The 27,995-nt window shown below is 40.3% G+C and overlaps 1 protein-coding gene across 1 annotated transcript; it reads right to left on the bottom strand.

Moving 5' to 3' along the window:
* Positions 1 to 88: 88 nt before the first annotated feature.
* chrnb1 (cholinergic receptor, nicotinic, beta 1 (muscle)) lies at positions 89 to 27,492 on the bottom strand. Its single transcript, XM_071477916.1, has 11 exons — positions 27,244 to 27,492; positions 24,164 to 24,297; positions 19,818 to 19,862; positions 19,103 to 19,212; positions 15,665 to 15,773; positions 15,427 to 15,571; positions 14,765 to 14,950; positions 12,872 to 13,095; positions 7,114 to 7,289; positions 1,606 to 1,753; positions 89 to 1,438 (listed from the first exon to the last, which is right to left on the bottom strand). Exons 1-11 carry the CDS (start codon positions 27,302 to 27,304, stop codon positions 1,292 to 1,294), a joined length of 1,485 nt encoding a protein of 494 aa, XP_071334017.1. The 5' UTR covers positions 27,305 to 27,492; the 3' UTR covers positions 89 to 1,291.
* Between the last annotated feature and the right edge of the window lie 503 nt (positions 27,493 to 27,995).

Genomic DNA, 27,995 nt, shown 5'->3' with positions numbered 1-27,995 from the left:
TGTGTGTGTGTGTGTGTGTGTGTGAGGACAGTTATTAATAGCAGAGCGGGCAGGAGACGGAGTGAGGCTCGCAACTTTCACAGCAACATTCTGTCAACAGATGGAGCCTTTAATGTGCTCCCCTCAGATCTTTATTAAAAAAAAAAAAAGAAACACAACAATGAAAGCACAAGATTAATAGAGCAGGTGTGTGTTTGTTGTCATGTGATTGTATGTGTGTGTCTGCAAGAATGCAAAAAACTGACAGGCACACCTCTTCTATATGATGGGAATTCCGCAGGCTATTGGTGTGGCTGGGGAATTGAGTTGGCGTGTTGCTCCACGCATACACCCGTGCTGAAAATACAAAGAGGATTACTACGGTGTGCAAAAATATCCACAAAGCATGTGCCACGCTCCGGCACATTCTGACACAGGGAAATGAAAGTCGTACGGCTCGCTCATTCTTCTTTGTCTTGGTGTTTATGCGTTAACACCACATATGAATATCAAATACTGGGTCCACACCCTTCAGACCTGAAGTCTGGAGCTAAAAAACACACCCGTAGATAAGATAAATGTATTTCTACACATAAGACATGCTAACTACAGCTTGGTAGTTACATTTCATGCAATGCTCATAGTCCTTTGCAGTTTTGGGTAGTTTAAATGATCTATGTCGAGTGATCTGTAACAATACTGAGGCTGAGAAGGTCTTGAGCGCTGTTGCTCATTCAGCCAAGAAACCTCAAGATGTCCATTCATTTGCATTTACTTTCACATTGCAGGAACTCTTGACAGTGTACTATCTGACAAACGTCAACTGCTCAACAACATGCCATCCCCTGAAATAGATATAGAAATAGAATACAGATGCATGCTCTTTTGCTCAAGTGTAACGCATAAAAATCTGACCTGGTACATCAAATTTTGTCAGGTTTGGTCTTGAGGCAGTGCTGCAGCCAAGGGTCTACACATGGTTCTAAAAGACTTATGTTTTAAGTCCGAGAATTACAAGCTTTAAATCACAGTCTGTATTTTCCATATGGCCAAAAACTGAGGTGTTGTGTTAGAAATTATGTATTTCATCTGCACTGTCTACATTCAAATGGATAGAAGAAACATCTGGAGGCCATTTTTGGGTTTGCCAGCACAAAAAAGTAAATGAAAGCTAAATTAGCAGTGTAAAAAATGTGAGGGCCTATGATGAACTACACACAGAAAATCATTTGGCACTTTAATACAGTGATTTCTTCTTAAAGGTGGTACACCAGAAAGAAGGTGGTTCAAGAAACACAAAAGTTCCAGTGCTTCAGGGGGACTTGAAGGGGTCGGTGGGTGTGTGGTTGAAGCTGGCGTCGGCGAAGATGGCCAAGGTTCCCACGGTGGTGAAGACGACGAAGATCCAGAGGAACATGCGGTCCACCACCATAGCCACGTACTGCCAGTCCTCCTTCAGCTGGACGAGGTAAGGAGATGGACGGATAGGATGACGGGGAGAAGGGAGAGGATAGATGGTAGAGATAGTGATGGAAAGATGGATGGATAGAAGGGTCAAAAGAAATCGGGGCAAGAACCACAGAGCCATGAGATATAAAGAAAAACACAAACGTAACACAAACTTACAGCTTCGTAGTCCTTCTCAGCCTGCAGAGCCTCTGCGATATATGTGATGGCTTCTATGGCCGACTTAAGCTCGTCAGGTAATGAGAGGTAGCTGCTGGGGCCGTCGATAAATTTCCTCAGGTCCGTGCACATGCCCTCTGGCTGAAACCTGCACATCACAACACACACACACAACATATCAAAGGACAATATTTTGAGACCACATAAAGTGTCAGCTCCCCCGAACTGAACACATTTTGCACACGGGCCTGTGGAATGTAGCAACGCGCGAGCAGATGTCAGTCCACGCTAATTAAAAGCTGTAAAGTGAAGCGTTTATGAGGCAGGCTGCACGTCTCCTCCGCACTCCTCTGTCATTCAGACAGGAATAAAGAGAAGGTCAGAGGAGCTCCCCGGGCTCACTCTGCCAGTGAGGGAGTCACTGCTCTGCATATGCTGACTGGGCTGTTCTGGCTGAGAAACCCTCAGTATGTGTATGTGGGTGTGTGTGTGTGTGTGTGTGTGTGTGTGCATGTTTCAGTGTTTACTTGTTGCCTTCAGTTACCAGCCATAAGTTGCTATGGGGTGTGAGGAGTTGCTGGGGAAACTTGGAGAAAGTTGCTCCTAATGTTTTTTGTCACTCATTATTTTAACATTACAGACTTTTATTATGACTAGACTCTTTTTCCTAATCTTTTTTTTTTTTTTTCCTAAAATCATACATGCACTTACGTCAGCACATAATGCTGCCAAAAATTAGGGTGTATAATTTGTTATGCTGAAAAGGAAAGGATTGAGAGTGCTTTCTCAGCAAGCAAGTTAGGCCCCAAGGATTATATATTAGAGGAAGAAGGTTTTTTAAGTTGCAAAAATCACTTATTTTCAGCTGCCACGTGGTGAACAGTGTTAATGAGAGCAACTTTAATTTTTCTAGGGTGTCTTGCTTCCCTTCAAAATCCACTTTTCATAATGTTTGCATCCTCGCACATTCACAACTGTGAGCTTCCCAGTAAAACTACAAACCCTCCACTGCAGCAGTCCGGCTTTAAGTGAGACTGACTTTTGTTGAACAAAATACATTAGCCACAGGAACCAATCACGGTGTAATGGTAAAAGCTGAAATGTACCGGAGCGTAACAGCAATATAATTTGAGAAGAGTCATAAAGTTTGCTAGCATTAGCATAGCCGCTTTAACTGCTGGTCATACCAGAACAAGACCCCTGAGTGTAATGAACTGAGGAAGGGACAATTTGCTTTGTAAATGTCGCAGTAACACAGAGCTACTGATGAAACTCAAAGTGTTACCCTTCAACAATTCTTGCTCTGATTTTCCCTTCATTTCTATGCGTAGTATAGTGCAGCATGTCCTTCAGCGATGACACATGGATTTCCATTGGCTGCTTCCAGTAGAGGGACAGACCCAGAGGTCTAATATTTCCTATAACCTTAAGCAGGGATAAAAGCATGACTCTCTCAGTGGGACATCACAGCCACAATGCTTGGTTGAGAAATGACATTGTCTCTGAAATTAAAGGATAATTCTGGTTTATTACACCATGGGTCTTAATTTGAGGTGTTGCGGTGTTGGTTGTCATTTCTAAATCCTGACAGAAAGTTGGGGAAACAAGTTTATAGTTAGTCTTTGTATTATTTTCCAGTTAAGGCAAACCTGGGAGCTTATTTATATCAGTTTGTCTGAATGTTCCAAGATTGTCAGACATCTTTTTACTGATGTCATTAAATTCCACATTTAATTATAACACAAAGGACTGAGGGTCAACACTAAGAGAACAAGAGGATAATGAGATCTCTGGGCATATTACATACAAAGGAGTAAGAAATACACATACACATAGTCACACTTTAAGCCATGATGCATTGCCTCTCAAATGTGTACTTGCAAATGTTGTATGAAAGATCGTACTAAACAATGTTAAACTAGAGATAGCATCTACATATTTTACATTTTAAGTTGTACTGCCCTTTAACAAAGTCTGTAAAACTTTTACTGTTGGTCCTCATGACCTCATGACCTTGTCCATACAAACATAAATGAACATTATCCTGTTTGCAGAACAGCTGGACTCTATCGTTGCCAGACGGCTGTTTACTTATGAAACACCTCAAATATTAAACACCTTTTCCACAAACAGTTTTAGAACCCTTGGCAAAAAAAAAAAAAAAAAAAAAATCACAGTTCAAATGAGTTGTAGGCCAGGTAGAGGGACACCAGAGGGCAGTATGGCACCACGTCTATAAGGGAACATGAACATGTGTGGAGTAGCCCGGCTGACGGGGCAGAGCAGAGAGCTGCTTGGTATTCAACGCAGGTATTTGGGGGGTTACAATGCAGCGCTGCCACCGCTGCTGCTCCTGTGAGCGTGGCAGGTGAGGAGGCTGTGACCTGAAAGAGGTGGAGCCTCGTCAGATAGCGAGAGCGAGATAAGTGAGGGAGGGAAAGAGAGGGGGGACAGGCATGATGTGGCCTCTTAACCCCTCCTCCCTTTTCCCCTCCTGCGTGGCTCACAGTAGCACTTCATCAGCGAGAAGTAAATGACTATTCAGGAGACTAATTCAACTAAAACTGGCTGCATCTGGTGCAAAGACATGCACTAAACCCAATTAAGAAGGTGCGTGTGTGTGTGTATGTGTGGACTCAAGAGAGATGGTGCTGTCTCATCAAACTGCTCTAATAGAGTCCCCCCCCTCCTCCTCCATCACCCGTTTTTTCACCTAGACACGCAGCGTCCTGCTCCAATGTGTCAGAGTCGATTTGCGTGGGTCATTATTATTTTAGCAGCGATTCTATGCCTCCTCCAGTCTCTCCCTCTGGATACATTTCACTTCTCACAGGAGTTGGAGGATAGAGAGGCAGGGACAGCTACAGACTGTGAGGAAGATTTTTGGGGTGTATTAATAGAGCAGCAGAGAGGCAGGCTGGTTCAGGATGTCAGACAGGAGCCGACGTCCAGCTACTATGAAGTCTACTAAAACCAAGGTCACGATTTTCCAGGGTTCGACCAGGGTTCGACAGATAGAACAGTTTGTCACCAGTTTGTGTGCCAGCATTGGCCCAGATCCAGCTCCTTACTCAACAGCTTCAGGGACAGCGCCCTGATGAAACTCATCAGTCTGGGTTTCTCCAGAGCTCTTCGGGAACTTATGTTTCAACGCTGTTTTCAGAGGCATTTCCATGCACCTTAAAGATCCCATATTTTACACTTTTCCAGTGTTTTATTTGAAGTGTTGATGTCCATAAGATGATTTATTTGTGGTTTTAAGAACCAAAAACCATCTCAGAGTTGTTTTACATTTGCTCTTTAAGGCTACCCTCTGTAACCACAGGTGGGTGAGCCAATCAGAAAAGGGGCTCTGAGCCTCTCCTCTGATTGGCTGACTGCTTTCTGAGTGAACGAATAAAGATATAGCAGATTTCAGGTAAACACTCAGAGAAACAAAATCCTGCATGGTTGGATGGTCAGAAAGGGAACCACTAGCTTTTATGTCTCAGACGTGTTCCCTGATAAGTTAGTTTGCACCTGCTCCAAAAAAAAGGACACTGTAATATTTGCATACAGGACATTTAATGGTGGCTGTTGAGAAGACATCTAAGTGTGTTTGCTCAGTGTCATTAAAGGCACAGCTTGGAGCAAAGCAGTCCTGCAAACACCCCGAGCACATCACTTCAGTTTCGCAATCTAGATGACAACTAAGATACAGGTATGGGAAGAAATGGTGTGTAATAGGGTACTAAAAAGAGTTGACGTTCACAGGACAAATGCAAGCTGTGGGGCGAAAATAAAACAGGAAGTGCTGGGCAGCTGAGTTCGAAGATAACCTGCTTCAAAGACTTGAAATTCTATGAATAATAAACACAGAACATGTTAGATAAACCATTGGATTTCATTTTAAAGTGCTATCTAACACACCTTGGCAGTTTACTTTTAAAGTGTTTTTAATCACTTCTGCTGAAAGAAGTTATTCAAAGTGAAGAGAGTCACATGTGGATTGTGTATTGGAAATGGCATGAATATCATAAACTCAAAACACTGTAGTAGATGAGTTTAAAAATACATCTATATATAATATATATGGTGGAAAGTTTCTTACACAAGCAGAGTGTTGGTGGAGATTCCTCCCGGACAACAGTGAAATTCCCCCTTTTTTTTTTTTTTACATTACCGTTAATGCAAGCACAGAAACCACCGTCCTATCGGTTCAGCTGATACTTACTCACGACAGATTTATAGCCAATATCTGGAAGCACTCAGCCTCACATATATCAGACCTGTGGAATACCCCCACAGTGAAAGAACACACTAACACATACCACTAAACACTCATAACTCATAATTACATAATATTATTGAGGCATTAATAGGCTATGGATATTTAACATACTTAGTTTATTCAAGAGTACCATAATATAATTTTATGCAGTTCCCAGTGGTGAATACTGATTCAGTGTCTATTTAATGACATTTTATAAGCACAAATCATTTTTAGAACTTTAGAACACCCACATCTTCCCAATTTTAACTGAAATGTAGCAGTGAATAAAATTAACATAAAAAAAAGGGTAGTCACCAAAAACAAAAAAGTCATGTAAATGTCATAGAAAAGAAGCCTTGGTTAACTTCCAGTTTTCCTACAGCAATGGAAGCAAATGAAACCTTGAAAGTTAATCCAAACTATTCCTACAGGTTGATGACTGAGAAACCCTCTGTCTGAGCGAAGGCAGTGTTAGAACAAACTGTCACTACACCTTCTGATGCATCATTAGGACAATATGCTGTTCTGCAGGAAGGAAGACTGAAAGAGGCAAATAACAAAGACAGACTGATTGGTGAGGGGTTCATCCCACAGCAAGATAATGAGGCAAAATGTTAGAAGAACAGAACATGATGGAAGACCAGACCAGATTCCAGACTTGTTCAGTCTCCAGTTGAGCTGGTTTGGGATGAACTGAACTAAAGGTGAAAGCAGTGTTGGGACCAACTTTCTGAAAAATGTTTCATTTCCATTGTAGAAAGAACGAGTCACAAGTCAGCTGCTGGAGGATCCGGAAATGTTTCCTTGTTTTTAAAACCTCAAATAGTTTATTTGTTGTTTTAATTTCAGAAACACTCATATATTGAATTGTGTACATTTAAATAACAGGAAAAATTGCACTGCTTTTGAGTGTATGTCTTCATAAACATGTTAGCGAGGTCCTGTATAACTGTCAATATTTAAATCTGGACACATTTTCTATTATGTTGTGTGCACAGTCAGATGCTACACTAGTAAATTGTACAGTTGTGTCATTGGATATTTGGAGTAAATGAACTGAACTGGTCGAACTGTAAACTAGCATGAATAACAAAGGGTGAAAATTTGTTTGTTTTTTTTTTCATCTAAATACATCTGAAGGTCTGGACAGGCCTTCAGATACCTGTGCAAAACATGGTGATGAAAACGTGCACCACATACAATCACATGCACACAGACAAACACATACACCTATAACTCCTATAGTCAGGTCTCACCTGTTGGGCTTGGGGAACAAGATGGAGGAGTCTGGTTTGCGGATGAAGTACTCATCGGCCACTTTGCTGATGGCGACCTTCTTTTTCTCTCGGCGGGGCATGCTCTCCAGCGACAGGGGGGTCTCCACTTTTGGCCGCAGCATGCCAAGGTAAGGAGGTAGCATGTGGATGAAGATCTAGGAGGAAGGGGAGGGTGAACAACAGAGTTAACTCCACAATTTAGAGTAAAGTCAGCTTCCCTTTCACGCCTCTTTGGACCGGATGCAAATAGAGCTGTTCTGAGTTTAAATCTTGAAATCACAAATATCAAAATGTCCATTCAGTTTGCCTGAAAACCACATTACTAAACAAAAGATTATTTAACTGTGTTTTCCACTTCCAGTCGATAGCTTGTTGGCTCACACAGACCTCAAAGTCTTTACAGGTATTAAAAATCCACTTATTTGGATTCTTGTTTCATGATTTATTGGACACCTGAAATGTACTTGCCCTGTATTTGCCTATTAAGGATGAAAAATGACTCGAAATCCAGCAGTGAGATAACCTTTGAGAACAGTTGCTGCTGAATGGTGTGGGTGGGGAAACCAAACTTGTAATTTCTTCTAATTCCTCAACGTCTACTCTCAAGGTGTCCTTGAGCAAAGCACTCCAGTGGATCTCCTTAGTAAAAGACTATAGTGGGCAACTCCAAGATGTGTGTGATTAAAACTGAAATAAATGTTAAAACTTAACAAAAATCCAAGTCTGAAAGCCAAGTAGTACCAACTGATGGTTTTATATATATATATATATATAAAACCATCAGTTGGTACTACTTGGCTTTCAGACTTGGAACTACCTTCCAGGAGGAGATCAGAGGAATCAGTGATAAACAAGCAAATGATTGGGCCAAATGTCTGCCTTGATCAATATCATGAATGTTGTAAATGGCTTCTTTATCTGCACTTTCAGTGATTTTATAGCCATCTTTTAAAATAACTCTTGGCTTGCCTGTATTGACAGATGGATGCCATTAATGGCCCATTGGCAAGGAACCTGCTGAAGCTGCAATAGTGAACGTCGCATGAGGTGAAACATCTCGGCTTAAAATGTACAGCTTTATTAGTGAGAATGAATTAATTTGGCTGCAAATATGTCAATTTCCTTATATGACCTCTGACCTTTTGTTTAACAGTTTATCACTACGACACCTGTCGTATTTCACACAGACTACAGAATATCCTCTGTGTGTGAGACAGCAGAGCAGTGAGTCACACACAGTTGATGTAAGATATGAGAGATGATGGTATTGTGTGTGCCAATACTAGAAACACATGGAGTAAACAAACATATTTTCATTCAGTGTTACTCACGAAAATATACTGTGTGTCCCCTTGAGGCCAAATAAACATGTTAAATATATATGCCTTTGGTGGTGAATTAGTACCTTGAATAGCATGAATCCACACCTAGGCCACGTCTGCTCACATGTGGGCAGGTCCCCACTTTGTCTGTGTGGTGCACGTGTTCCACCACTACTTCACCAGCCAAGACGAGGTGGACATAAGCGCACTTGCAGTACAGCAGCATTGGACACACCCTTACAGACAGACCTCCAGGACAAAATCCCGCTCTCTCTCTCTCTCTCTACACTGCCACAGGCCTTCCTCCCCATAGCTGGTAGTTGAGTGTCACCAAGAACTTTTCTATGCCCCCTACTGGCGAGTGCAGTAAATGTATATATGAAACCAAGGAACAAATCATCAAGGCTTATAATCCAAGTGCAACTATAAAGGGATTTGAGCACATACTGTTCACAGAAAACTAAATCTTTTACAGGTGCCCCACACACACACACAAACAAAGTGGGGACCCTCTTGTACAAACATGGCTCCATAATGCTACTTATCAATGGTCAAACTCTAGGGACGGGCACTGCAAAACACGTTTTGTTTGTAAATTCTACGGTGTGGGGCATTAATTAATGCTGCATAGTTGTTCCTATAAAAATAAACATTAAAATAAACGACTAAAAAAACTTCACAAGGTGCCTTTAAGTTTTCACTCAAATTAATTAACAGGGTCAGAGATAGCACTGAGTATGTATACTCCGTATTTTTATATTCTTTAACCAAACTCTTATTTTTTTGAAGTGGTTTAGAAAACCCTGAAACAGCATATATCCCTTCAAGCTGGGGAAAAAAAAATACAGATAATTTAAATAATTAAATAATAATTTCAATAATTAAAGATGCCCTTAGAGTTTTCTTGTAAACAAACAAAGTTATGTTTACATTCAGTGTTTTTCACCAAAATAAATTGTGTGTATCCTTGAGGCTTAACAAGTGAGTTCAATGCCTTTCTGTCCTGATAAAGCATTTCCAATTTTTAATTTTTTTTTTTCTGATAACTTAATTGATTCACTCAAAATAAAATTGCTCCATAGCAGTGGTTCTCAACTTTTTTAAGCCATGACCCATCAGAATAATCAGGTTGGTGCTGCTGTCAGACTTTCAGGTGATCTACCATGAGACTGCCACTGTGGGAATACTTATTACAGGTGTTAGACGTTATTGCTGTACAGTTGTTCCATGACATAACTGGCAAAACTAGCTACTACTCATGGGCATGCAAACTGTCTGTCACAAACACACTCAATACAGGTACATTCCCCTGTCTGAACTATATCCTAATGTGTTATTTTGTTCTTTTCCCACAACATCTGGCAACCCACAACTTATCTCATGACCCCCTTGAGGACCCCCAGGCTCATTGCACTATTACTGATCAAAAACTCTACAGTGTACCTTTAACAGAATAAATACATTTTTGTGACTTGCATTATTTAATGGATATCCAAACTATACCCCAGTACACCATATCCTCCTGCTCTGGAATATTCCACTTGTAACATGTGTTCAAATATGAACAGATTCAGATCCTGAATAATTTTGCAAAATACACAGTTTTGTTTGACTCAACGCTCATATTCAGCAGACATCTTACCTCAATTTTTACATACTCATGAACTTGTTATTTCTTATCAGTCCTATGTGACACCTGTTGGATTTCCTACTGCTTGGCACTTGAGCATATGGACCATTTAAAACACTTACAGAAAGTCAAGTAATTCTATACCAACACTGGTAATGCCTAGTATCCAGCTCCAGACACCTTCTCTGCACAAGTTAGAGGAGTCTGTTACTTTACATTTAACATCACAGATAACTCTTATAAGTGGATGGATTTTTTCCTGTTTAAGAATGATCCAAGTGTATGTAAAGTACAAACGAGTATAACATAGGGCAGGTCATTTGAATTTGTCTTCAGCTGGAGAGGGGAGATATTATTGACACCTATATATTTCCCGACACCATATTTGCCCCCTCAGCATCAGGAGATATTAACCTCTGGCTTCATGCTGTTCCCTCCATAAGTGAAAGATGAGAAATATTATAACAAATTATTAAACAGGCTTCCTGTGGCACACTGGGCACTTGGTGCCATTAAAGCTTAACAAGTGTAACAAAGGAATGCTAAAAGTAGAACAGTTTATATATTTCCTTCATGTTTTTGGAATATTATTATTGTATTATATATATATATATATATATATATATATATATATATATATATATATATATATATACATATATATAATGAGATACTATTTTGGCTTTGTTATTTACCAATTACATTATATAAACTGCTGTAATGAAAACAATATGTCAAACTTGTTGCTTTCTTTCTTACTTGTCCTTGTTTGTAGGATTTTTAAAAGTGTGCAGGTGATACACCAGCTTCACGTTGTCTTTACTTTTGTCCTAAGCATGTTGAAAAAAATATTCCACATGCATTCATTTATTTGTTTTGACCCCAAGAGGGCATTTTGTCAGAGCAGGTTGTCAGATGCTTCTCCTACATCTGGACCAATTCTGGTGCACACACACAAAACCTCGCAGCTGTCAGACAATACCAGAGGAACATGAAAACAACAATGGCTGTACTTTTGTCAAGTCAGTTGTGTTTTTATGTCCATTTGTATACAGTCTTTGTATAATATTCTACTCATCTTCTTATTCTTGTCAGTAATTCAATAGGTTGTGTCAGAGTCATTAGGGTTCTGTAAATGTGGAACAATACAACAGTGTGTTGACATAAAAAAAATGTTGCTTTGAATACTTAAGTATTTTTAACTCCAGCCTTCTGTCCAGGAGGTGGAAGTGTATGGGCCAGACTCAGGCTGATGACCCAGGCATGTGTTGGGCAAATGGTAAATACCCTCTATACCTGAGCTTCATTGCTAATGACCCCTTTCATATTACACATTATCATTTGATCCATTGTTAGAATAAAAATATTCATTAGCGCAGCTTTAAAAAATTATACCACAGTATTACTACAAGTTCTGGGGTCAAGAAATTTCCCACCACTAATGTTCTGTGCACAAACCTTTCCGTCTCACACTGACACTGATCGTCTGAGGAGTGGGAGTGAAAAGAAGCAGAACCTATAATGTTCCTTTACCCATCAATCCAGCACCACGCAGTTCAGTTCTATCAATCACCTGTGTGTGTATGAGCCTTTTGCAGTGAATGTTACCTGAAAGCGTGACAGGAAAGTGTAGAGCTGCTGCTGCTCGGACCCAATTAGCTTCACATAATGTGGAGTGAGGGCAACAGCCACTGATGGAGGTTAATGGTATAACATGTCATTCAGGGTGTTGAGGACCGTGTGGACTTAATTCAGCAGAGTGCCTGAACCTGAACTGCCACCGCCCTCATTACCAAATGAGCACACAAATTAACATTATATTAATTATAATAACCCACAATTTACATCACTGATGGAATGAGGCAAAGCTTGCCCACATAATGTTTTGCTTAAATTTAATTCATCTTAGACTTACATACATTTTTTGTAAAGACACTCATTTTTTCATCATAATTTCTGCTCAGACGCCCCTAAAGTAATAAATTGTGTATATAATTTTGCATCTGATTTCACTCGTTTGCCGTAATTAGTTGGATTATCTTGACTGCATTTGTGATGTATTTGTTTTAATCAGTTATTATCTAGTCTCCAATTATATGATTAGGTGAACAAAACTTTGGCAACAGTATATTTTTGTCAGCTAACTTGGATGTTACCATAACACTTTTGGTCCATCAACAAAAGACCAAATGGAATTTTTACATTAGCTTTTGAAATCAAGAAAAATGTGATGACACTTACATGCATTGTTCAGCAGGATAATCTTCACAAGTGAAGACCACTTTTATGATTTTGAATACTAAATACAATCACCAGAACTAAAGAAAACTAATTACTACATACTACCTACTAAGGCTATGAATGAACTACACCAGCATGGCATGACTTAACATCACCACCACTAAACTAGACTGGGGTATTTACCGACATATTTTATGTTGCAGAATAAAATGTCTTGAGTTTGTCTCAACCACAGACCTTATTTCAGCCATATAACCAAAAACCCATTAAAAAACCCAGTTTGGGACGAGTGAACTGGAAGTGCTAACATGCTAATTTCTGGGTTTTAGTAAATTATTCCTGCTGGACTCTGCCGTCACTGGACAGAGAGTGGCAAAGTTTCTTCTTAAGCACAATAAATAATTCTCCAGTGAGTACATCTTTAGGGTCTAGATATTCCAAACCATCAAATATGCCAGTCCAGCAACACATCATGAATCTAACACGTACACATAGAATCCAATCAAATTACTTAACCTGCAGCCTATGTTATTTTGCGCCTCACCTTGCGGACCCACATGGGCATCAGGTGGGTGTTGGGGGAGCGGTGATGCAGGTTAAGGACGACCACACTGAGGATGACGGAGAAGGTGACCAGAATCATGGTGAACATGATGTAGTTGACAATGATGGGGACGCCCAGTGAGGTCTCAGGGACCTTATCAGCCAGCAGCAGCAGGAACACAGTGAGGGTCAGCAGCACGTTGATGGACAGACCCATCTTTTCACCTGGTGGGGACAAAACTAATTATCATGGCATCATGTTCCTTCAGGCCTGTGTTCTGACTCATCGGGTTTCACCAAAGGCTTGTTCCTCCCTAGCTGAGTGAGATCTTCTGTTTTAGCAGCATTTGGCCCATGTTATTCACCACTAATGACTCTAATGGAAAATTCATCTCCCATTCTAAGTGAAGCTGGACAATAGGGCGAGGCCTCTACAAGGCCACTGACAAACTGTGTTTACCTCAGGTTGGTTAGAGGTTGTAGGCAATGAGTAATTGATGTGTATTAGAGCAGTGTGTGATCCTTCAGTGGCTGTCAAAGCAGTAGGAGTTCTCTTACTGACTCCATCACACTGTGTCACCAGAAAGCAGAAAGGTCAACATGTCCAAGTTCTGTCTTGGTTGACAAGTGCAGTGCATAAAATTATTGATCAGCAGCAAAAAAAAAAAATTTAAAAAATAAAGAGAAAACACAGGATAGAAACTTAAATGTCCTTGACTTGTCACTGCATCAGGCGGGAGGATCATACTTTATGAGCATGCATGCATGTCTGCAGACATGCAGGAGCGTAGACCTTGAGATGTCCCACGAGCAGAGACTAGAAAAGATGGAGAAAACTTTGCACACACACGCGCGCAACCTACAGCTATGGATAAAGGGCTTCTATGTGTCCTTGTGTTATCCGCTTAAATTAGTCATTAAACATGGTCATGCTGTGTGGATCTTGTAGGATGTTACGCACAAATCTGGATTCACACTCCAGGAAGACATGGTTCAACTAAGGAAGACACATGTTAATCACCTCTTTCTTTGGACAGTCTCAGACAACAATGTGCCATGTTGTGACTCTAACTATGTAAAGCAATGCAAATGTGTTCACTGAATTATCTTAATTGGAGTACGGTCCATATCCGAAAGGGGCAGATCATCAATTTTACACATGAAGATCAGTTCAGTCATCATGGAGAGTACCTCTCAGCCTGTGAGGACAGTGGATTAATGTCCTCTGTGACTTTGGATGAGATTTCTAAAGTCCCTGATGATGTCACTAGGGTTAACTCAATTTGCGCTTAGAGATGCATATTTTTATAGGAAAACCCGCATTTCAAAATGGGTTTTTGGAGTTGAAAGACAGATACCTGTGATTCTGCTGCATCAGTTCCTAAAAACTTTTTCTTGTGAGTCTTCCAATATTTAATGTTATTAGTAGCCCTTTGATCTGCATAACTCAGTGGACGCATTTATATTTCTACTCACTTGATTTACTGGGGCCAACAGGCACATATCCATACATACAGTGGCATGGATGTTATATTCCCAACACTGATTACTTGATGAACCAGGCTTAGAGAAACCAAATATAGAGAACAAAGTAGAGCATCTGATTACTTTCAGTAGTTGGTGGGCTGATTTCTACCGTTTTAATTTTTGAGGTTATCGATTCAGCCGTGCTCCAGGAAACAACATCTAATCTGGACTTGAATCCCTTTGTTCCAGTAATTGGACAAGTGTGTTACTGCCCAATTTAAACACACCACACAAACACAATTAGGAAATGCTATTAGCAGTTTTAGAGAGCAATGATACACCAGCATAATCCTAAACAAAGCTAAATGGCCTTCAGTCATCTTTACCACAGTTAACTGGTTTGTATGTACTTTATTACTCTGTGTACCTGCATCAGGAGGCAGGTAGAAGTTGAATATGGCGATGATGGTGATGAGAATGCAGGGCAGGATGATGTTCAGGACGTAGTACAGAGGCTTCCTCTCAATGATCAGGTAGAAGATCATGTCCTCGTACAGATCGTCATTCATGCTCTTCCTGCTCGGCTTGTGCATGATGCGCCACTCGCCACCCTCTGGAGGGGCATCCACATTTTAAGCATTACAAAACATTTTAATGAAGATCAGCAAAATTATTATTTTCACAGCACAAGCAACAAATCTGCATACCACAAGGGGTCCAAACAAAAGTGCAAACACAGTCGAACTGGTAAAAGATACTCTTGTGACCATGGTTTAGATGTTAAGCAAAAGCAAGTAGAAAGTACCCTAATAAGAGAAAATTAAAAACAACAATCAAAGGAACATATCCACTGTAAATACTATTAGTGTCATTTCCTCTGCATACAAATATTACTGCTGTTCATATCTTTAACTTTCTTCTCTAAACTGAAACATGGAATTGTTTCAATCTACTCAAAGATTCATTTATTTATTTGTTTAAAAAAGGTTTTCGCCATCATTTCAAAAAGCTCACAGTTCCCAATATTGTTCCATCCATCTATCCATCCATCCATCCATCCATCCATCCATCCATCCATCAAACCCTCACCACTGTAAGCTTCGTCCAGTTGGATCTCCCGTATCTCGTTGCCCTTTGAGTCCAGTGCATACTGTAAGTCGATCTCTGTTGAGTCATATGTGTAAGAGCGGAACTGCATGGTGCAGTTCTGCCAGTCAAATGGGAAGTATGTTACCTGGGCAGAGAAACAGGGAGGTAAGAAAGTCTGACAGAAGAGGAGCAAGCTTAGGAGAGAATGAATGGAAAGCATAGGAATGTTGATGTTCACCTTAACTCCACAGGAGCTGCAGTATAGTGCAGGGGGAGTCCAGGTTACTCTGCCGTTATTATAAACCTGCACATGGACATGCAAGGCCACATCAAACACCCCATCATTACTGCAAACAAAGATTAAGATAACATTAATTAAAAACTGTCTTCATCCCTTTTATCGACGGTTTCACATATGTTGTGCATAAAACCTCTACTTCAAATGATTGTGAATCAGTGACACAAGCAGACCTGCCAGTGACACTGTGGTTAGACTGCATGTCAGAGACACAGTGACTCAGTGGTCACCAGCTGCTGTTCAGAGTTTGCATATTGTCCTTTGTGTTTGCTCATAGTTTCTTCCAATGCTACAGATACATACAAAAGGAAGGTAGCCATAGAACGTAACATATTATACTGACCTGTACTGTCACATTGTCTCATATTGTACCCATATTGCATCATTTTTTGTATTCTATCATAATGTATCATTAATTCTTTACATCTCATCTTGTCTCATTCTGTATTGTCTCATAACATGTCGTCTCATCTCATACCGTATTGTAATGCAACATATCACAGTGTCCTGTATTGTATTGTATCTCCTAATGTACTGCATCACCTCATCTCATATTATACCGTATTGTAAAGTATCATATCTTAACATCTTGTAATGTCTCGTCTTTTCCTGCATTGTCTTGAAATGTATCATCTCATCGCATATTGAATCATATTGTAATATAACATATTGTACTCTACTGTCTCATTTTATATTGTGTCATATACGTACTATATCATCTCGTCTAGTATCATATAGTAATGTATCGTGTCATACCAACATCTTGTAACGTCTCATCTTGTTTGGCTCCGTATCATCTTGAAATGTATCATCTCATCTCGTATCACACAGTGCATCATATTGTCTCCTAACGCCTCATCCCGTCTCATCTCATTTCTTGTTCTGCATCACATATTGTAATATTATATCAAATCAGATCAGATTGCATTGTGTTGTCAAACCTGTCCACACCAGAGAAACAACAGCATTGGCTGTTTTAGAGACACTCTTATTTTGGAAAGTAAAAAAAAAAAAAAATCCTGACCTTTGGTAACTTTTACAGAGGTAATCAGGTGGGTTCAGTTAAAATATCAAGGCAGTACTAGTTTTTGAAATGACCATTGACACAAGGCAAAAACCAGTAGTCTGATTAGTTTTGCACAGATCTTTAAACGTCCAGTCCCTATTGGCTGATATTAGCATGTTAATGTGGTATCCTGCTGACTCAGTTGCACATATCACGTAAAAGCAGCATACTGGGTATAAATCTAGCCTGAGGCCTTTGTTTCATGTCATGTCGCACTTCCTCTCACTCACCCAGCCTTCCCGTCTCTTTGTTCTGCACAGTAAAGCAGAATCTACATAAAAAAGACAGACAGGGTAAAGCTGTGGTAAGAGGGAGCACAATCGGAGTAACCATGTTTTGTACGTCTGATTATTGCAGTCACACTGCTCCTTCTGTTCTCTCGCCACAGCTGTAGAGCGCAGCAACATCTGGCTGCAGTCCCATTCTGCAAGACCCCACTAAAACATTTTAATTGTCACAGTTAAAACGGGAAGGAACTCGACACATTTCACAGGACATTTCTGAGTGCGGCACTAATGTTGGCTGTATACAGAGCAGTTTTGGCCATTAAGCTCATAACAACAATACACAACAAAGACATCAAGTCAATTAGACACAGATTCTGCAGTGTGTGATTTTATGCCTCTGGTAATTTAACAAGGGGAGAGGCTTGTGTCCTTAAAGTGGGCCCTCCTAAAACCCTGTCCGCCGTGAAGGTGCTGCTGCTGCTGCTGCTGCTAAAATGACCAGCATTGATCACACACACACAGAGAGAGAGAGAGAAGGGCATACACAAATTTTGCATTTGTGTGTATGCACATGTTTGTGTGTGTACGTGCATGGTCCCAGAGGAACGCCTCCTGAGATGAAGCAGCTGAGCAGGGCACTCAGCTCAGTTATTAGGGAGCCATGCTGCTTAATTGCCTATAAAGTGTTGATGAATGGAGCAGTGAGGAGTTATACAAGCAGCGTGTACTATATGTGGAAAAGGAGACTACACTTTCTATAAGTATCTACATTTTCTAATTTAATGATGTGACAAATAGTTTTTCTATTACACAGGTACTATACTATAATCTACTGTCTACTGGAAGCAGCTCTGGCTCCATCACGCCTATAACAATCTGCAAAAGTCTTCAAAGGTTCAGTGGAAGAGTTTTAGAAGTGAAGCATCAAAAGTCAAAAGTCTGTAGATGTAATTCTGGTTTACTGGCACTGCGTGGGTTTGTTAGACAGACTTCAGTAGAGAGATGACAGGGAAGGAAACCATGGGTTGGCAGCCAGATGTGAACGGGCGATGTAGCAGTTCATGTACTGTAACTACTGGGTGACCAGTATGACCTTGCCACTGTTTTTATGTTTTGCAAGCATATTGAAAAGAAATGCATTCATGATTAATAAAGTAGCATACTTTGTGACTGTACTTAATAACTGCACTGTACATAGCACATTGTCTTCATTTAGTTTCTTTGTTTCTTGAGCAGTGTAGTTATGTAAAGGAAATAATGTAGCATTCCTCCCCCTGCTGCACAGACTCTGGAGGAGAAATCTAGTTTTGCTAAATCTTCATAAAGAAAATTCAATAAGTGGTGACGTACATGAAACAAATTCAGTTAACAATTATGTTGGTTTATATGCATTCACAAGTGAAATTTGTGCCTCAGTGATGCAAGTTGGTCTGGGAAAATAACACCCTCATGTAAAGTAGTGCAGAGGAGGACAATTAAATGTCTGCTCAAGTCCAGGAAACTGCTGAACACTGGGACACTGACTAGAACGGCAGCAGCAGGCCTGGGTGTGAACACTGGACATTAGGGGTGATGGATTAATACAGATTTACATTACATTATTAACTCGTCTTTGACATCACAACCCTCTTACAACCTAAACAATTAGTGCTTTATAAGGACTGATTATGACCTTCAGTGGAGGTGTGAGGGGTAGGCTCAAAGTTGATTATATGACTAACAGGCGAGAATTAAAGCTGACAATCATGAGTGGATGTAGATGTGTTACAGGAGCAGTGGAGCGAGCAGTGGCTCTATTTCCACTCAATAAACAGACGAACACGACCTTTAACATAAATTAATTAATATTCTTGGCATAAATCAAGTTTTTGCTCATAAGACATTTGTTATATTTTATAGTATAAGTGTAGATAATAACTTAATATTTCACCATGGAGCAGGAACATTAATATGTATGGGAGGGTAAAAACTAAATGCACCTTAGGGCCAACAAAGAAACTGTCCTAGATAAAAAGAAAAAGAAAAAGAAAAAAATGGAGGAAAGTGGCTAAACATTTTCTCCTCTCAGTCCTTGCTGATGCTTACTTATTAATGAGGACGATGTCAGGCAGCCAAACCCTCCCAGCTGGGATACGCATCACCTCAATTCCATCATGCTGCTTGGGTTTCCATGCCAACCGATAATCTGTCCATTCCTGTTTGAAAATTAAAAAAAAAGAAAAGAAAAACAAGAAGTGTTTGCGTGATTAGTTGAAGAAGGACGTGGATGTTACACACAAGTGCGTATAAGGGGACAGGGACAAGACAGACACATAATGACAGGAGGGGAGACCTTGCATTTGGTGACTTCATCAGTTTATTTTTTCATTTGCTGCACTGCTGTAATTAGATTCTACTGGGACATTTTCCCTGAGCATTTGTCTCAGCATAACAAAACATCATTTGCATAATTTCTCATTTTGCATTCACTCTGTTTTGTTGCGACGACTCCAAGTGTTCTCGCTCGGTTGTGTGGTGTTCTGCCACTGAGCTGTGCATTTTCCACTGGAGCCTGAGTCATGGTTGGGTTGGTCAAACTGATGACACATAGTAGGAGGTTATTCACTTGCAGAGCTGTGTGTTAATGAGGTGTATAGGGGTTCCCCATCATGTAACTCTCTGTTTTAGTGCAGCAGGAAGCAAACAAATTACTCTGAGAGTGTTTGGCTTGAAGTGAACCCTCGGAATTTTCTTTGCAGCCCCGGAGAAACAAACATGCAGTAAAAATGCTGGTGAGAGGTGATGAAATAAACAGACTTACCAGATTCATGACGACCACTGTGCTCATTTCTTCATTTTTCATATTCTGAAGAGAGATTAGAAGAAAATATCTGTTATTGATGCTTCTTTTCAATCTCACAGCTTAGTCCTTAATACAATGAATTCAGTAGGAGCTGAAGTGATTTCAGGCAGAGGTAAAATTCCAGTATTTTTCTACCTGAGTCTTATTCTCATAAGTGAGACCTTTCTGACTTCGATTTCTGCTCTTTCCATCTCTGATTTAGAGATTTGGGAAACACGACTCGACAAAATACAACAAAACAATTTACTGTGTATGCAGGCAAGAGGTGCATGAACAGTATTCAGAACAGCATGTCTACATCATGTGTGGATGTCTAAGTCCACCCACACAGTTGTCCAATTCATGCAAGTCTGAAGGAACAGATGTGCTCCTATTTTCATCAGCACAGGCCTTCACTTTTTTCACATTTTCTTATGTTGCAGTCTCGTGCTAAAATCATTTAAATTCATTTTTTCCCTCATCAATCTACAATCAATAGCCCAGAGTGACAAAGGCCAAACAGTGATTTTTGCAAATTTACTATTATTCTTATTTTGAATCATTTTTCATTAGCTCCTGAACTTATGGCAACATTTTTCACTGCGACATCACTCTTCAGCTCACCTGTCTGTGTGTCTGTGTTGCTCAGGCTGCTGCTGACAGGATTTTCAGAATAAAATGATGCCTGACATTAATAAACACATCAGCGGGATAAGCTGAGGTTAATCTACTTTATAAATAATGTTCATGTCTTGTCCCATATGCAGTAAGATCCCTGCTCCTGATCCACTCACGACAGAGACAGAGAGAGCATTAAACTGTAAATATTTCTCCAACTAATTTCCAAAAAAAGATACATGTTTGGATTGATTACAAAACTGAGTTCAGCTGTTACATACACGTCAGTACCTTAATTTGCCTCAGGAGACAAGTCTTAACCACTGAAATTTAAATATGATATCAACTTCTGCTCCTGCAGAGCTGCAGCTGGTGCAACAATGGCGCAACAATGGGTAATACAGTTTGGAGCCAGATCATAGTTGAATAGCTTTTCCCTCTTTATTTAACACCCAACATTTTACACAAAACACATCAATCTGGAAAATTATAGTTGCTGCATAGATGTTACTGTAAAATGGCAAGATGGTTTGAGATACAGGTAAAATAAAGGGCTCTGAGCACCTGCACTCAGTACTGTGCCTGAATACATCCCCTGAAGCTTCAATGTAAAATTTTTGTTTTTGCATCCAGACAAAAGTAAACACATAAATGAGTCTCTACATTGTAGCTGATGGCACTAAGATCTACTTCTGGGACTGCTTGTTAGTATAGTGTACAAAGAGGTTTGTCAAAGAGTTGCACTTCTAAATCTTCATGTGTTAACAGGTCCCTCTGATGACCCCTGATCTAGAGAGACTATGTTTCACATTCACAAAAAAAGACCGAAACCAAAATGCTATACACAGTACGAAACAAAGATTGAGAACCTTTGGTTATTATTGCAGCTAGTTTGATTTTGTCCTGTAAGTAGATCCCTGTGTTCGCTACAACAGCTGATTCCAGGTGACTCCTGGAGTGCTGTGTTACAACTAAGTGTTTAAAATGATAAAAAGTAAAACTGCAGTTTATTAGGAAAGTTTTGGGAGGCTAGAGTTTCCCATAACTAAGGCTAAAGCCAGCATGATGGTTAGAATGGTCCTAATTATGAGCATAGTATCCTGGTTTAAAAACACTGGAATGTCCCTTTAAGTAGTCATGTACCCATCCAACATGGCATTATGCCCGATATTTTCTGGCTTTATTTTAGTTCAGTTTTAAGAATTTGGACTTCATCCAGTGACAATGCATTAGCTGGATTAAATGTTGTCAGTGTTGCTTCATGTTGTTACATTAAAAACAGGAATATCATCGACTTGACCTGAGAAATGTGATTTTTTTTTTTTTTTTTAACGACAAACCATTTACTCTTGTTCATAATATTCTTTCATATATGTGTTATGTTATTTATTCAGCGCTGCGGTTGGACGTCCATGATCACACCACACTGTACATGATTTACATGAGACAACAGCTCATTTGAGATACTGGCTGGTGGGCAGCAATGGATACGCACCAGTCACCTCCACTTCCTTTGGTGAAGGCGTTTGCATGTGAAGTATCCACTGTGGGCAATGAATAAATGTGCACGTGTGTTTGCATTTTTGTGTGTGTGTGTGTGTGTGTGAGCATGTGATTGTCTATGCAGCTAGAAGGCAGAGCGTCCCTGAGCTGGGGCTGCTATTTAAAACGCCAGGAGGAATGTCAGAGAGACAGCTGGGACAGGAGCAGAGAAGGGGGTGGGGGCGAGAGACTGTGTCTCTCACACACACACAAATACACACACACTCTCTCTCATGCAGACACACAAACACCTATCTCATCACTGACTTATCACTTAGTGATGCTGCCCATAAGTGTTTGAATTGACCTCAGGATGTTAATAATAACGCAGCAGTTATCCAGCTGACTAGTTCTGGGCAGAGGAGGACGGAGCATCCAACTGGGTCAGTTTTAACATCGTTACACTCCACAACTTAAAGACCCCATGTGACTTCCTCTCCAGAGTGAGACTGACCTTGAGCGGAGCGTGCTGTAGATGTGTATGCAAATGTGACACTATGTTACGTGTATGTGTGTGTGTGTATGTGTGTGTGGATGCTACAGAGAAAGAAGCCGTGGGGAAATTAAGGAACAGATAAAATGATGTGGTGCAATCCTCCTGTTTTACCTTTTTATGGAGTCACGCGGCCCGAGAATCTGTTGGTGCAAGCTGCTGAAACACTATTTTCTAGCATGGATGGATAAGACTACAGTACTTCACATCAGTAGCATGACTCTTTGTACCGTTTGACTCAGCAGGCCAGCACACACTGAAGGGAGAACCAGATGGCACTCAGATATACTCACAGTTATGGATAAAAAAAAAATAAAAACTGCACTACATTTACAGGTAAAGTGCTTTGTTATCCTGCCATGTGTGACTATAGGAGTGTGTGGGGAGAGACCACTGTACTCAAAAACTTTGTAGAGACATTTGTCAGTCTGTGTAAATCATTTTAAGGACAAATTTATCAGAGGCAAAGCTGCTCTCGAGGGAGAGGAACCCCAGTTTTTCAGCCTAAGTGAAGCCCAGTAAAATGTCAAAGAATCAGAGAGCAGGGACACGTGGGATACATGCATCCCGGGAGATTTTGTGTCCTAACTGTCATATTTTTCATATCATATTTTTAAAGAGAGTTATTTTCTTCCTGGTAAAGCATTAGATGAGAAGATTGATACCATTCAGGTTTACTCAATAACATTATTACTGCCTTTAAAACAGTTCTTCAGCTGAGATGAGCTCAGAACTCTTAACTCATGACTGTCCATTACTCATAAAGCTACAGCCAGCAGCAGAGAGGCTTAGTTTCACACTAAGCCTGGAAACATGGGGGAAACCCTCTACCAGCACCACTGTACCTCACTAATCAGCACATTATACTCTATTATCATATTTGCTTGGGCTGTAGAAACAAGAAGTCAAGAAGACCATCTGTTGGTGGGGTCTCTGCTGTTTGCCTGTTTATTGGTCCTGGCTAAGAAATGACCCTGCACATTGTTGTCTTTACTATCCAGGTTTTATATAGATAAAAAAAAAAAAATACAGATACAGCATGTTAATTACTGAGCCTTAGAGATGTAGTAGGTGGTTTTCGTTGCCTTTGGACTGAGTGAGCTCAGCTGTTTTTCCCGTTTCCTGTCTGTGTGCTAAGGCAAGGTAACCAACAGCTCAGTCAGCTGTTATATAGCCTTATATAAAGACAGATTTAACAGTGGCATTGATCTTCTCATTCAACTCTTCACCATAAAGTGAATAAGCAAATTTCCTCAAATGACTACTCATTCCTTTAAAGCCTGCTCAAAGTTATATGAAGCCTTAAAGTCCACCAGATTACCCCATTGCAACCTAGACTATGATGATGTATCTATCTTCAGCTTCATACCTATGACGACTGAAATAACTCATTAGTACACTATATTTCATTGGCTGTAGCTGCTTCTTTGAACATTTAAACCGATGATACTGGATGGATCCATTCCTGTTCACTCAACACTCAACACTCAGCATTATTATTGCTTTTAAAACAGTCCAAGATGAGCAGAACTCTTCATTCTAATCTGGCATTGGTGTGATGCTCATCAAATGTTTCTTTCTTTCCTCTTCTTCATCTCTGAAAGTTTTTAATCTGTCTGTAATTTCCTGTGCCTGTATATGTTTTTGTGTGTGTTAGGGTTTAATTCCTCACCAGTCCAACAAAGGAGGAGAGGATCATTCCCACACGGACCACCACCCTCTCTTCGGGGCTGGGTGCTGGCCGGACCTTAAGGTTGTAGTTGGAGAAGAGCTTCTTCAACAGAGCCTTCTCCATATCAGAGGCACCTGAATGACACATAGGCAGGACTTGTGTGACAGGTTTCAAGCTCAATGATCATTTTGTGAACAACAGATATAAGAAACCCATTGCTGGTAATTCACAGCCATGAAAAACATCAGGCAGGTGCATTAAGATATATGTTCTTCACCCATAATCAGCCAGTATTAACAACATGCAGTAGTTAATTCAAATGTCCATTTATTTCATCACCCATTGTCCTCTTCAGCTGTACAAGTGGATTATGACCCATCGTTAGGTTTTACATTGAGGTGACCTCTAGCAGCTGTAGTAATAATGAACAAAGGAGGAAGTCAGGTGATGTAGCATATAGAGCTGCAAAGGTTGGGGTGAGTGGATGGGTTGATAAAACCAGTTGTGACAAGTTGTCACAACCAAGTTGTGTTATTGTCCATTAGCAGTGATTTAAATTTCTGCAAAGTTGTGAAATCAACCCAAAATCCAAATGCTTGCATTTTTCCACAAAACCCCTGTTTTATTTCCAGCCATTTCCTCTTCAGCGTCGGAAGGTTAGAAGCATTTATAATCAGCAGCTCTGGTGACGCAGCATTCATCATGTTTGGCATCGCTGTGGCCCCAGCAGGATCTGACCTGACAGGAATAAATGACAACGATCACCCAGCAAGGCACCCCCATTAGCTAGGCACAGGGACGCATGGCTGCTGATGGGCGAGAAACGGGAGGTGGATGTGGAAGGCTAGAAATTAGCATTTTCTTCTCTCTGTCTTGTTCCGATGACTTAGTAAATAAGTCAAACTTAAAGCACAAGACCAGTGAGATCAGATGAGGTAAGACAATGTTGAAGGCTGGTGTTGAGCATGTGAAGGATGCTGGCAATGAATATAACTTGAGGCAACAAAGCACAGAGGCAAATTTAAATAGTCATTTGTAAGCTGTGCTTATGTGAAGTCTCTTTGATAAAGGACAGAAGAAGAATTTATACTTGAAAAGGCACTTACATGTACTCTCATACTCTCAGCTGTTTTCCTACATGATAACTTGCACTTGCTGAGCATTGATGAACATGATTTCAAAATTGACATTGACAGCAGCAAAGTTCACTATGAACTACATCTTTCTTAGGGTGGTTTGAATGTACTGTTCTTGTCCAGGAACCAGCGGTCAGTTATCAAATCTACGGCCTGAGGACAAGAAAGTCATTGATTTCTCTGAAGAAGTGGATGCCACTTAGCTGATAATCATTACTTATAGCTTTATGGCTTCTCTGATAATATTTAGTTGCCTTTATCGTGCTGTGAGCAGTGACCCAGGTCTTTCTGTTAAAGATAACACCTTCTGTCACAGCACCATTCATTTCCTATTTCATTTTCTTATTCCTTCTCTTTTTTCTTCCATTCCCTCTTCTTCACATGACTACACCAGTGCTTACCTGGTTTTGGATTTCTTTCTGTTATTAGAGTCGCCAGAATGATGAAATATATCTTTAAGACTTCTTGACAAAATGCCAGTTCTATTGAATATTTGCTTTTTGTATCTGTGAATGTAATAATCATTTTATGGTACCTGATCACAAAATTTTCTGTTGTATATGACATTTTTGGCCATGGTAGCGGCATGGATCTGGGGATGGATTTGCTGGTTTGTTGGGTGGTAGCTCCACTACTTTGATTCAGCCTGAAATACCTTAACAATATTAATTGGATTGCCTAAAATTGTGTGAAGATGTTCATGGTCATCAGAGGATAAATCCTCCTATCTTTGTCCCCTGACTTTTCATCTAGTACCACCATGAGGTTCACATTTATGGTTTTGACCGAAACATTTTGACAAGTACTGGACTGAAACGACCAAATACCTGCAAAACAAAACACATTCCATCACCATCAGCTGCATTTCCTGTTTGGTGCAAATTAGCAAATGCTAGCATGGTTACACACAAAACTAAGATTCAATTGGGTCAGTGCGCTTGTGGATAAAGGCCTTTCTAAACAGGAGTGTAACATAAATATGACTGGCCCCGGTGCAAATATTTTTGTTGTGTTTCTTGTGAGTGCAGCCAATTTAGCTAATGTTAGTCTGCATGACAGCATTAGCAGCATTAGCATTGCACGTCAATAAAAACTTCTCTAATGCCGTCAGTTCAGTAGTAAACTCATGCTGTTCTCTTCTATCCTTCCTCTTCCGAGCGCCGCTTGTTTGTTTGGGGCTGTTAAACATTATGCTGCAAACGGACTCATACATCAGCCTAAGAACTGGCCCGCTGTTAAATGGTTGAGAAAAAGACTGACATCCACTCACACAACTTATCAGAAATGACATAGAGCAAGCTCAATGGACAAATTAGGATTTCCCAGCAGGTGTTAATTCGTAACTTTTGAGGAGAAAGCCACCAACTTAAATAAGTGGTGTGTAGAATTTATGCTTATTTTTCATAAAACGTGCAGTTTTGTAAAATTTCAAAAGGGGCAATAAAAATATAGAAGACTATGACTTAAAACCGTAAGTGTGATAGGCCCCTGACAGCCACTGGGCCCCACTGTGGTACATCTGCTGTTTCATTGATAATTAAACCATTATTTCCAAACACTGGAATAACATGAGCGAGCAAGAGAGACAGCATGTCCATATTGAGCATGTACATAAACTAAAGGCAGTTTGTCTACAGTACGTCAGGCCTATATAGCCAAACACTATGGTTTATGCTTAGCCAATCTGTGCACATTCTTCAACTACATATGACTATGTAAATATTCCCATAGGAGCTAAGACTGTGTCCCAGAGACATTATATATTCCAATGATATTTCTTAGGTGGCTTCAAAAGTTAATCTGGTGGGTTTCTAGTGAACATTAAGTTTATTGCTTTTCTATGTAGCATACTACATGTGATTTTAGTGTAGTATCCACATAAGAAGCATTACATGACTACCACAGCTCTATAACATGGGTATATTGTGTCAGCTTGTGGCTTACCTCCCAATGTGCTCAGGCTGCACAAGCAACATGCCAGCAGGAGCAGATCCAGGTTTTTCATAGTGACCTCCAAGAACCAAAAACTCTTCAAGGCAGATCTTCGGCGGGTTAATCCAACTTTTTAAACTTCTTTTTTCTTCTCCTTCTTTTTCTTTTCCAGTGCAGCTGACTGGAAGTCTTGTCTAGTTTTGGTTTGGTCAGTTTGGACTGTTGTTGTCTGTCAGTCAGGCCGGCCTGGCCAACTGCTGTCTGCTCCAATTACCTCCTGGAGGGAGGGGAGGGTGTGTGTGTGTCTGTGTGTATGTGTGTGTGTGTGTGTGTGTGTGTGTGTGATTCATTGTCACCCCCTCATTCAATGTGAACCAGGCATGACTCTACTCCCTGGTTCTCAAACTGTGGCCATTGGAGTCCTTCTGGGGTTTTCTATCAGGGTCCACAAGAAAAGCAGTGAAGGTTACATTTCATAAATATTTCACCGGAGAATATTATAATGGTGTCATGGAACTAGTTCAATTAAAGGCTCATGTGCTGGTTGGAGAGATAAATTCTTACCAGCAGGTGGTGCTATTGTGTCTTTGTGTTCATTTCAATCACATTTTTATACTGACATGTGCAAATCAAAACATGGAAATATCAGACACATGCAGCCCCCAAATGTTATTTAGATGGGATATTTTACAACCCTGCAGGCCCTGAGACTTCACCTAATTAATCAAGAAAGGTATGTTTGGAAAGTCCAAAGCATTTTTAAT

This window comes from Trachinotus anak, unplaced genomic scaffold, assembly GCF_046630095.1.
Source record: "Trachinotus anak isolate AG129_WGS33_773 ecotype Australia unplaced genomic scaffold, CSIRO_AGI_Tana_v1 ptg000005l, whole genome shotgun sequence".
Lineage (NCBI taxonomy): Eukaryota > Metazoa > Chordata > Actinopteri > Carangiformes > Carangidae > Trachinotus > Trachinotus anak.
This window is presented reverse-complemented; position numbering and strand designations above follow the sequence as displayed.

Excerpts from the sequence above, each read along its gene's own strand:
- chrnb1 (XM_071477916.1), bottom strand. The coding sequence starts at position 27,304 with ATGAAAAACCTGGATCTGCTCCTGCTGGCATGTTGCTTGTGCAGCCTG. Across the intron at positions 19,863-24,163 it reads TCTCCTCCTTTGTTGGACTG|AATATGAAAAATGAAGAAAT; the intron begins GTGAGGAATTAA and ends ATCTCTCTTCAG. Across the intron at positions 14,951-15,426 it reads ACTGGACGAAGCTTACAGTG|AGGGTGGCGAGTGGCGCATC; the intron begins GTGAGGGTTTGA and ends ATGCCCCTCCAG.